This window comes from Nymphaea colorata, chromosome 12, assembly GCF_008831285.2.
Source record: "Nymphaea colorata isolate Beijing-Zhang1983 chromosome 12, ASM883128v2, whole genome shotgun sequence".
Taxonomy (NCBI): Eukaryota; Viridiplantae; Streptophyta; class Magnoliopsida; order Nymphaeales; family Nymphaeaceae; genus Nymphaea; species Nymphaea colorata.
Window position 1 is genome coordinate 3,075,888 of NC_045149.1, and position 11,787 is coordinate 3,087,674.

At 40.6% G+C, this 11,787-nt stretch overlaps 1 protein-coding gene across 1 annotated transcript in view; it reads right to left on the bottom strand.

The window, feature by feature from the left end:
- The window catches only part of LOC116265575 (NAD-dependent malic enzyme 59 kDa isoform, mitochondrial), a 78,341-nt gene extending 67,086 nt beyond the window's left edge, over positions 1–11,255 (bottom strand). Inside the window, exons 1-4 of the mRNA XM_031646273.2 lie at positions 10,868–11,255; positions 10,070–10,166; positions 7,607–7,725; positions 7,324–7,491 (exon numbers count right to left, since the gene is read on the bottom strand). Coding sequence (XP_031502133.1) covers positions 7,324–7,491; positions 7,607–7,725; positions 10,070–10,166; positions 10,868–10,996 — 513 coding nt within the window. The 5' untranslated portion in view covers positions 10,997–11,255. The remainder of the gene's footprint in view (positions 1–7,323; positions 7,492–7,606; positions 7,726–10,069; positions 10,167–10,867) is intronic.
- Positions 11,256–11,787: the final 532 nt, after the last annotated feature.

Consider the following 11,787-nt stretch of genomic DNA (forward strand, 5'->3'; position numbering starts at 1 on the left):
CCAGTCCTTGTCCCCATTTTATGTGTTTGGTCAAGGAGAAGCAAGACTGCTCAAGGCAAGCCATGCAATGAATGACCAAGGAGATGAAGGCTGTTGTTATACGGTCCATGGATGACTTTTTTTTGTTTGAAACATCATTGTTTTGTTATAGGGTCATTTATAATTATGTAAAGTTGTTTTTGTATGAACAATTTTTTTGTGCATAAATGAAAGCAGCCTCATCTTATTTTGAAGTTGTAGCTCTGTTTTGAATGTCTTGTGTTTTAAGGAAAAAAATGAATGAGAAGTTGAGGTGTGACATGTCCAGTCCTTGTCCCCATTTTATGTGTTTCGTCAAGGAGAAGCAAGACTGCTCAAGGCAAGCGATGCAATGAATGACCAAGGAGATGAAGGTTGTTGTTACAGACTTGAAGTACCTAAACCTATACGTAGTTGGCAAACTCTGCCACCGATGGCAGGCGCTCAATGTCCCCACATGGAACAGTCAAGTATGCATGGAAAGAATTTCCTTTTAAGTGAAAGATATGAAAAGGCATTGGTCGTCCTTGATATTAGGGCCAAAGACATAGCCAAGCACCTCCATAGCAAGCAGCCACAAGCAAGGACATACCTTTTGAGTCCGTTGCAACCTAATAACACCCATCTGCTTCAGTGGTATGGACTCACAGCCATCACCGTCTAATCTCACCCTCTTCCAGGGTTTTAGCCAAAGGCAAGGCAACTCAAACAGCCACCCTTTTTTCCCTAATGTTCATAGACGGTGCAGGGCCCACCCTCCCGACCCCCTTTCCCCCGCCCTCCCGACCCCCTTTCCCCCTCCCGACCCCCTTGTAAGATTTTGATATCTAATACCAAACCACCGAATGAACTTAGATGCAAGAGGAGGAAGAGAGAAGTGGGCTGCACATCCAAGCAAGAGAGAGATGAAAGAAAGCAGCAACAAATGACGTCTTCCTCTTGTTATCATTATATACTAATCACGATTTAGGGTACATCATAAAATACACAAAATAACAATAAGATTTACAAGTATGCCACCGCCCATGATGTGTTGGGCGTGTGGATCAAATGGGTCGGGTCTGGGTGACCCGATCCATATGTACAAACTTAACAGCCCCCCTCAAGTTGTGCATGGGGTTTGATCATGCGCAACTTGTTCTTCAATTCCCATAATTGGTGCCATGTGAGTCCCTTGGTAAAAAGATCAGCCACTTGTTCAGATGTGGATATATAAGTGGGAACAATCTCATCTTCCGCAACCTTTTGACGAATGAAGTGTTAATCAATCTCTATATGCTTAGTGCGATTATATAGAACAGGATTGAAGGCAATCTTGATCGCGCTTTGGTTGTCACAAAATAGAGATGACTGAGCAATGGGAAGAGAAAGTTCCCCAAGCAGATGACGTAACCATGAAGCTTCAGCGGTGCCTGCAGCCATTGCCGTATATTTTGCCTCAGTGCTAGATCTGGCAACTGCACGCTGTTTCTTGCTACTCCAACAAATAAGATTGGAATCAAGGAAGAGACAATAACCGAAAACTGATCGTCTATCGTCTGGATCACCTGCCCAATCTGCATCAGTATAAGTGGAAATGTTGTGGCCATGCAAAACAGTGGACTGTCTTGTGTAGATGAGTCCATCCCCAAGAGTAGTCTTAAGATAACGCAAAATACGTTTGGTAGCATCCATATAACCTTCTGTGGGTGCATGCATACACTGAGAGACTTGATTCACAGACATACATATACTATGTCTGGGCATGTAAAAGTGAGATATTGCAACATGCCAACTATACTCTGATAGAAACTAGGACTTGGGTATGCATCACTCCCATCAGATGCATTTAATTTTGTGTTGAGAACACTAAGTGTATTTATGCACTTGCAACTTTGTCATACCTGCCCTATCCAAAATATCAAGAGTGTATTTATGCTGTGTAAGAGTTAATGTGCCACCTTTTCTATCAAGCTCAACACCCAAGAAATACCGTAGTTCGCCGAGATCTTTCATCTTGAATTCTTGTTGCAATACCTCCTTAACATGGGATATATGACATGAAGAGTTTCCAGTAAGAACTATGTCATCTACATATATAAGTAGTCAAGTGGTAACTTCACCTGAATGATAGATGGATAAGGAATGATCAAGTGAACTTCTGAGAAAACCAGCCTGTTATATCTGGAGGGAAAATCTATCGAACCATGAACGAGATGTTTGCTTAAGCCCATACAGTGATTTTTGTAATTTTCACACCCATTTGGTTGGATCATTGAAAACATATCCTTGAGGTTGTTCCATATAAACTTCTTCCTTTAAAAAGCCATGAAAAAAAGCATTTTTAACATCCAACTGATATAAATTCCAACCATATGAGACGACAAGAGAGATGATAACCCAAATCGTTCTCATCTTGATGATTGGACTGAAAGTCTCATCATAATATTCTCCATACTGCTGAGTGAAGCCTCTAGCCACGAGTCGAGCCTTATATCTATCAATGCTTCCATCAGGTTTATACTTGAGTTTGTAAACTCATTTTGAGCCCACTACATTCTTACTATCTGGACGAGGAACAATCTCCCATGTTTGACATTCATTTAAGGCAGTCATTTCTTCATTCATGGCCTCAATCCAATGTTTGCTTTTGCACGCTTGCTCATAGCATTTTGGCTCCACCTTTTTGTTCAATTCTGTCATGAAGAGCTGAAAATCCAAAGAGAAATTACCATAACTTACCCATCTATCAATAGGGTGTCACACACGTTCTGATCTACGTGGACAAGTAGTGGCAGTTTCTGTATCAACTGGAACTGATCGTCGATTATACACCATTCCTGAAAACTGATTAGGTGAAGTCATGGTCATGTTGTTGGTCCGAGTAGATGAAAGTATGTTGTCCATCTGAGTGTTTGTGGCTGTCTCAGGCTCATCAATAGTTATGTCACTTTGTGCGTGGTGTGTATCAGCTCTTTGGTCTAATATTTCAGCATTCAGCCATGAGTCATATAAATCATTTCTAACTTTAAGTATTGCATGTGGCTCCTTTAAATCCTTCAACCTGAGCTCATCAAAAACAACATGTCGTGAAATATGCACACGTCCAGTTTTTGGATTGTAACAGCGATAGCCTTTATAATTTTTTGCATAACCCACAAATCTACACATGATAGCTCGATCTTGAAACTTATTTCTCAAAGAAACATCAACATGAACATAACAGATGCATCCAAAAACATGTAGCTCATCATAATTTGATTGTTTTTTATGTAAAATAAAGAACGGAGATTTTCCTTCAAGCATGGATAGTGGAAGTCGATTAATAACATGAACAGCAGTATGGAAGGCTTCAGTCCATAAAGTCATGGGCACATCAGTTTTATGCATCATACTGAGAGCACTTTCAACTATGTGCCTATGTTTTCTTTCAGCAATACCATTCTATTGTGGTGTGTGAGGACAGGAAATCTATCTAGTGATCTCATGATTTAGTAAGTACTCAGTAAATTCATTTGAAATAAACTCACCACCACAATCACATTGGAAATGCACGATATTACTAGAGTATTTGTTTTGGACCAAGGCGTGGAATTGGGTGAACAAGCGGAAAACTTCTGATTTGCTTTTCATGAAGTGGATCCAAGTGTAACGAGAATAAGAATCGATGAAAACAACATAATATTTACTCCCGGAAGAGGAAGAAATAGGAGCAGGGCCCCAAACATCAGAATAAATGGTGTCAAATAACTTCGAAGCTCGCTTATTTATTGATTGAAAAGGAAGAGCATGGCTCTTACAAATATGACAACTTGAGCACATGCTAGACTCACTGACAGGACTTAGACTGAACTTTTGTAATAGTCCGTCTGCAACAAGACTTTGAATGAAAGACCGACCACAATGTGCTAAATGATCGTGCCAAAGAGATGGCATATCATACTCTGTGATATTGACTTCACTATGACTGGGAAAGGATGAATCTGAAACACAAGACTTAGACACTTTTGGAGCTTCTTCAATGACGTACATGTCTCCTTTGTGAACACCCTCAGCGAATGTCTTCTTGGTTCGAGCATCCTTAACATCTCAACAAAGGAATGAGTATCATCAATAAGCTTTGACACAGAAATGATATTTTTCTTGACATTTGGAACAACAAGAACATTTTTTAAAGGTATTGAGGAATGAGCAATGGATAAGTGTGCATTTCCAATATGTGATATTTTGTGATGGGAACCATCTCCTGTGACAACTGAGCCTTTAGCTAAATAAGGGAGAGCACTAGAAAGCTTACTTGCATCACCAGTCACATGAGCTGCAGCACCAGAATCCACATACCATTGTCCTTCCTCATTTTGCTTGAGATTGATTTTAGACAACGCTGTCATTAGAATCTGCTGCACATCTGGGAAAATGTTCGATGCCGCAGTCATGTTCAAAACAGATGACCCTGCTGCCTTACTGTCACGCCTGACCTATTTTCCCTTGTTTTGTGGGTTATGCCATCATTCTGACTTCACATGACCTCTCTTATTGGAATAAAAACAAGTAGGTATCCTTCGTGGTACATTTATCTGTGAATTTGTGTTAGGTGTAGGAAGGATACCTCTCCACATCCCTGCCTGTGAGTTCCAAACTCTTAGACGACTTCCTTGTAAAGCATGTGTCCCAGTGACCAATACATTGTGACCGCCAGAATGAACTAATTCATGTCGTTGTACATGACTTGCTTCATGCTGAATCAATTTTGCTTTCAAGTCTTCAAAAGAGGGAAGAACAGGCAATACCTCTAAAGCAGTGCAGAAAACATCAAATTCTGGCTCCAATCCACTCAAAGCCTGTTGTACCTTGTCCTTGTCACTGACTGGATGCCCTATGATGGCAAGCTGATCGCTGACATTTTTTTATCTCATGTATATATTTCAAGACTGAACGTGTGTCTCACTTGATATCCTGAAATTGCCTCTTGAGTTGTAGAAATCTCGCTTCTGATATTTGAGAATATGTGGTAGCAAGTACATTCCACAACTCAAGTGCTGAAAGATCATCATCAACACCCGCCAAAACTTCCTCTAATAGTGTGGAGGTGATATAAGCAACGAGAGATTGATCATGAGCCATCCACATCTCATATTCAGGATTGATTTCTGCAATAGTCTCTTGAACTTGCCCTACAGCATTCTTCACCTCTTGCATAATCCATTCTGGTGGCGCAGGTGTGGTGCCATTAAGATGTCCATAGAGACGGTGACTCTTGATGAATGGGACTATTTGATGTTTCTATGTCAAATAATTGGTATGATTTAGCTTTTGTGAGATGAGTTGGGAGAGGAAATTGGACGACAAGATGCTGGAATTGCGGTGGGAATCCATAAATGCAATAATTAGAAAATAGAGGAAAAATAGAAATTTTGAGATTAGGGTTAGGTGGCTGTCGGTAGGGCAGATTAGGGCAGATGGTAGGGTTAGGGCAGATTAGGGCAGACAGTAGGATTAGGGCAGATTAGGGTAGACGATAGGATTAGGGAAGATTAGGGCAGAAAATTTGGGGATTAGGGTTAGGGCAGAAATTTGGGGATTAGGGCAGAAATAGAGATTTGAAGATTATGGCAGAAAAGAAACAAAGATTAGGGCAGAAATTAAAGGTTCTTACCGAACAATCTCGGTGGCAAAACCTGGCTCTGATACCATGTAAGATTTTGATATCTAATACCAAACCACCGAATGAACTTAGATGCAAGAGGAGGAAGAGAGAAGTGGGCTGCACGTCCAAGCAAGAGAGAGATGAAAGAGAGCAGCAACAAATGACGTCTACCTCTTGTTATCATTATATACTAATCACGATTTAGGGTACATCATAAAATACACAAAATAACAATAAGATTTACAAGTATGCCACCGTCCATGATGTGTTGGGCATGTAGATCAAATGGGTCGGGTCTGGGTCACCCGATCCATATGTACAAACTTAACACCCATTTCCCCCCGCCCTCCGATGGAGGAGGAGGGGGAGGGAGACGGAGGAGGAGGGGGAGCGGCGTGGGAGACGGAGGAGGAGGGAGAGGGAAACGGAGGAGGAGGGGGAGCGGCGAGGGAGACGGAGGAGGAGGGGGAGCGGCGAGGGAGACGGAGGGAGAGGGGGAGCAAAGAGGGGGAGCGGGAGCAGAGAGGGAGAGGGAGAGGGAGAGGGGGAGGGGGAGAGGGAGAGGGGGAGCGAGAGCAGAGAGGGAGAGGGAGAGGGGAAGCGGAGGGGGAGCGGGAGCAGAGAGGCATAGGGGAAGCGGAGAGGAAGAGGGAGAGGGGGAGCGGACTCGGAGAGGAAGAGGGAGAGCGGGAGCAGAGAGGAGGAGGGAGAGGGAGAGGGGGAGCGGAGAGGGAGTGAGGGAGACGGAGGGCGGGATACGGGCCGGCCCGGCAGCGGCCCGGCCCGACGCCCAAGCTTAATAGCAAGCAGCCACAAGCAAGAACATACCTTTGAGTCTATTGCAACCTAATGAACACCCGCCTGCTTCAGTGGTATGGCCTGCAGCCATCACCGTCTAATGTCACCCTCTTCCAGGGTTTTAGCCAAAGGCAAGGCAACTCAAACAGCCACCCTTTTTCCCCTAATGCTCATAGACGGTGCAACTGGTGGCAGGAAGCCAACTTACCACCCTTGCCCTTTATCCACACAGATTGGCAAGAAGGTGATTAGAAAGGCACCCAAAAGGTCCTAACAAAAATTATGGTGCCTCCATAGCAAGCAGCCACAAGCAAGGACATACCTTTGAGTGTGTTTGCAACCTAATGGACACCTTTCTGCTTCAGTGGTATGACCTGACCGCCATCACCGTCTAATCACACCCTCTTCCAGGGTTTTAGCCAAAGGTAAGGCAAGTCAAATGGCCATCTTTTTTTCCCTAATGCTCATAGACAGTGCAGGCAAATGAAGGTACCTACAACTGGTGGCAGAAAACCAACTTACCACCCTTGCCCTTTATCCACGCAGGATTGGCAAGAAGGTGATTAGAAAAGCACCCAAAATGTCCTATCAAAAATTGTGGCGCCATTGATGCCTACACTGGACTGCATGCAATCGGTACCACCCCAGGTACGCACTGCCTGGGCAGCATGCGGCTCACCAGAAACCAAGGGCCTGAAATATCTCTTGCCTTAAAATCCAACAAGATCAAGCATCTCAAATTCAGAAACAACTTTTAACTTCATTATTGTTTTGTCCAAAAGAAAAAAGATTGTGAAACAGATAATCTATGTTTTTTACTTAAGAATGTTCTCAATCTGTGAACACATAAAAGCATGCGAAGAAATACACATAGCATGTACCTGTTCTGAAGGCCAATTGTAAATCATGGACATCATTTCTCCCTTGTCCTTTGCACTGAAATACATTCCACGTGGACGCCTAAACAAGCCTCCATAATTTTGACAGACTAGTCCGACTGTTGGCGTATAAATTATTGGGGCAAAGTCTTGGATGTTATCAATAAGTACCTAAACAAACATATAATTGTTTTATAAGAATGTAGTGGAAGCTTGAAATGGCTGCTAATTTGATGAATGTCAATGATATTGATATTGCTTCATGAGCATCTCACATCAAGCATACCCTATAATAAAGTGTCTCATTCCTATCATGTAGTCTGTTCAAAATCCGCCATTTCGCTAAGGAAGTCACATCAGCAGGTTCGCCCTGAGTATTATGCTCCAATGATCGAAATGAGAGCACTATAAAGAAAGAAATGTTAAAACATATGAAGTTTCTTTCCAAGAACAAAAGGTTAAAAAATGAAACTAATAAGACAGCAGCTAGAGGACATTGCTCAGGAAGGCTATCCATGCAAAAAATGAATCCCCAATAACCAAATGAATGAGCTTTGGCAAACTGAAAAAAGAAAGGAAAAATGTCTCTATAAGAGAATAGCAAACTGAAATTCTTCCATAATACTACTGCCAATATCAACAAACAAAACTTTACTTAGGATCATCCTTGTACTTGTTTCTTAGAAGGTTTGGATTTTCATGGAGACCAGACATTAACAACAGAGACTTTGTGTTCACGGCATTATTAAACCCATCAAAGTTTATAATGCTACTTCTTAAAAAACAGTCAAATTCATTTGCCTAAACAAATTGCATTGTTTATCCCGTAGTCACAAATATCATTTTTACATTCTAAATTGTGAGGTTTTCCTCAGGTATAAATATGGCAAGCTTGAAGAAAACAGGAAAAATGTGGTAAATTTTTAAAAATAATTTAAAAATCTCAAAAATTAGGGAAAAACAAAATAAATGAAAAATTAATAAGACAACATCAAAAAATAAGCAGATAAGGAACAAATAAAAAGAAAATGGAAAGAAGCAGTTGGCATTAACAAAACGTGAAAAAAGCCTAAAATGAAAACAAAAAGCGGAAAAAGCAGAAAAAGTGCACTTTCTCAATTTTTTCCTATTGGAGTTTTTCTCACAAAGGAAACAGCTGACTTATTTTCTCCATTTTTAGCACTTTTTTTTAAAAAAAAAATGTTCTTTGTGACTATGGCTTAGCCCTAGTAAACCATTTGGCTACATCATAGATTGTTCTGTCTTACATGGTTGACTTGAAAATCTGATGCACGTTTGAAAGAAGTTTGAGAATCACAATACCGGTACCTGGTGGATGAAGTCAAAAAGAAGACATTGTTCAAGCTTGTAGGAGGCAAATATTTAGAACCTGATGATAGACTTGGTTGTAGCTCTATTCTTTACAGATGGTTCAGATAAAATTGTGCTTTAATGAGAAACAAAAGGGACCTTGAAAGGGATATGGGATTTAAATAGACGATATTAGAAATTAGAATCAGATTCACAAAGTATGATTGTTAACTTATCATATTGGCTTTAGTACCCATTTTATGGATACCTGAACTTGCCTTGGATGCCTTCAGTGATCCTAACTTAAGTTACATGAGTACGTAATATTTTTCTTCAAATACCTGTTTCAGTAAACCAAGTCTGGTCTACTGCAGGTATTCTGCATGATGAACCGTCTTGATCTGGGTCTGTGTTAGGTTCAGATCAAACCCATCCTTTTAAAGTATAATTTAGAGTCTGTTAAGATGACAAGGACTCAAAACTTATCGCACCCGTACCCATATGCATGTGACTTAGGAGGAGTCATATGAGATGAAAATCCCATGTGCAGTTTTAGAAAGCAGACCCAGGCAATAGAATGAATAGATAATCCTTAACAGAAGTGTCATTATCTAAATGATTGGAATTTTGTGTTTTTGCATATTCTCTTGTTCAAGTATGTGAGACTAGTAGGGCCAATAATATACGTTCTGTTGGATGGAGGAAGCACGCTTTTCACCTCATATGAGTCCTCTGGCAAAAAAGAGTATCTAAGGGAAAAGGACATGGGGCACCCAACTATTAGCACTGAAAAAGCTAGGAGAGGCAGCTTTTTCAAAACCAATTCAGGATTTGAAGCAAAACCTAGTTTTACTTCTCCTGGACTTGTTACTGGGTTTCTCATCTGAAGCCAGTTTGAGCCCATAATGTAGGTTACAAACCAACAAATCGATTTTACCGTGTCACCCAAGCATGCCCTTAAAGCTTCCTAAACCCTAAATGCATAAAAGTCTTGTTATTTCCCTCTTTTTCCTTCTCATTTACTTTCTGAAATGAATCATGCAACAACTGGCAACTAAATCTAATGGCAGCATAATGTTTATTTATTCATGTTTCTTCTATTCCTCTTCCATAATTATATTTTTTTGCTTCAATACCTGATTTGTTTTCTTCATCCCCAAGCAGGGTTCTGACGAGTTATTTTCTATATAGTTCAAGGTTTTGATTCGTTTTGTCCTTCTTTTTGTTTCAATGCACCATTTCTTCAATTCTTCCCATGTAGTTTTGTGGTTTTGTCTTCTTTGTTCTTGTGAATCAGGGATTTGTTATTTTTCAGTAGATTTATTTTGCTATGCTGTTTATTTTCTGAGATGGCTCAAAACTCACAAATTCAACTATGAATAAATGGGTAAAGAAAAATATGAAGTAAAGACAAAAGAATGGAACTGCTTCAACTTACTAAAGCGATCATATTGTTGCTCAAATGAAATCACACGCGGTGGCAGGAGCCCACGGAGACCAAGTCGGTCTCTCTCTGTCGAAGGAAACCCTGTATCCTGATCAAAAAAATTTTAAAAAAAAAAATTGCGTCAAGAGAAAGGTTATAAGTTGCTGCAATATTCCTTTTTTTTCTTTTGACAAATAAGAAGATGATGATGAAGAAGACGAAAATGAAACCTTGTTGCTTTTTTACTCTTTCTAATAAGAATAAACAACAGGAGCCACGGAATTCTGACAGTGAAGCAAGATATAGCACTCATGTCGAACGAGAAGGAAGGAAAAGGAAATGCTGTAGAACTCTTCACGTTGGAAATCTAATAACCTGAGTAAGAGGAGTGAACTAGGAAACACAAAAAATTGTATGCCTTCAAATAATGGTTCAGTCGATATGAATGATAAATTCAAAGAATAGCATGCACTCGTGCTAAAGAAAGCATTCAAGTCAACCTCTTAGGATCAAAAGGAGAAGAAGAAACATCATAAATTTTGCTTGCGAAAAGCAAAACTTCCTTAAGAAAGAGAGACAATAATTGAAATGGTGATTCCAAATTATGGCTTAGAAGGAAAAATAGTATTTGTTAAATAATTGGAAATAATGCTTCATAATGCCTCACTTTTAGCACAGTCTACAGACCCGATTCCTAAAATAACGAAAACCGACATTCCAGTCCAGTACCGCTCGTATCTTCTTCAACCACAGGTAAACATCCATGAGAGAAACTGACCGAAGGAAGAAAGGAAAGGACTAATTCCTTACCTTATTGAACCAGGGGTCATGAAGAATATCGGCCCCTCGCTTGTGCACGATACAAGGGCCTGGGACGGCCGTCGAGAAGAAGTGACCGAACCGCGCTTGCAATGTGGGTCTACGAGCGAGTCTCCACATCTTTCCCAGAGAAAGAGAGAGAGAGAGAGAGCAGCAAAAGTGAACGGTCGGAACCGATCGGCGATGTGTCGGGAGCTTACTTAGGAAAACAGGGTTTGCTGTGCGTCGGGTTGTCGAAGCAAAGGGGGATTCAGGCCAGGCGACCCCCTCAACTCCGTACAGCCATCGATGGACAAAAGGAATTCATTACGAACGTCCCAGGGGCTGGGAATTCACGACGAACGTCCCTCAGATTCTTCAATTAGATATTAAATTTTTTTCTGTATCTATTCCTTCGGAACGATTTATTGGGATAATCTCATTCAAATAAAAAATGTTAACATCCATACGTACACAATCGTACGTACACAGTTCTTCCAGGAGATGCCAGCAAATAGAAGTGGCATTCCGTAAATGCCCTTTAAATTGGGCGGTACTAAGCCTATGAGTAAGCTGTTTGTTACTTACGAAACATGGAAATTTTGGAAAAAAAAAAAAGCGAACTTCGTCGCCAAAAAAGTAAGGTCAAGGAAAATCGTTGAAGCATTGAAGATGAGAAAGCCAACAACTTTGCACTTGAATACGATAAACCATCACCATGTTATTTTGCTTACAAGTTATAAGCAAAATCAGTGAATAACGTCTAGAAAGGGAAGAACCAAGTCATTGCAATTGCATTATGAGTCATTGTGTTGTACTTTGAGTTTGCACTAGATCTAGCATCCACACTTTGTTTCTTGTTTCGCCATAATATGGTATTGCGTCCCAAAAAAATAGAAAAGCTTTTAATAGATTTTTGATCTTCTACCGAC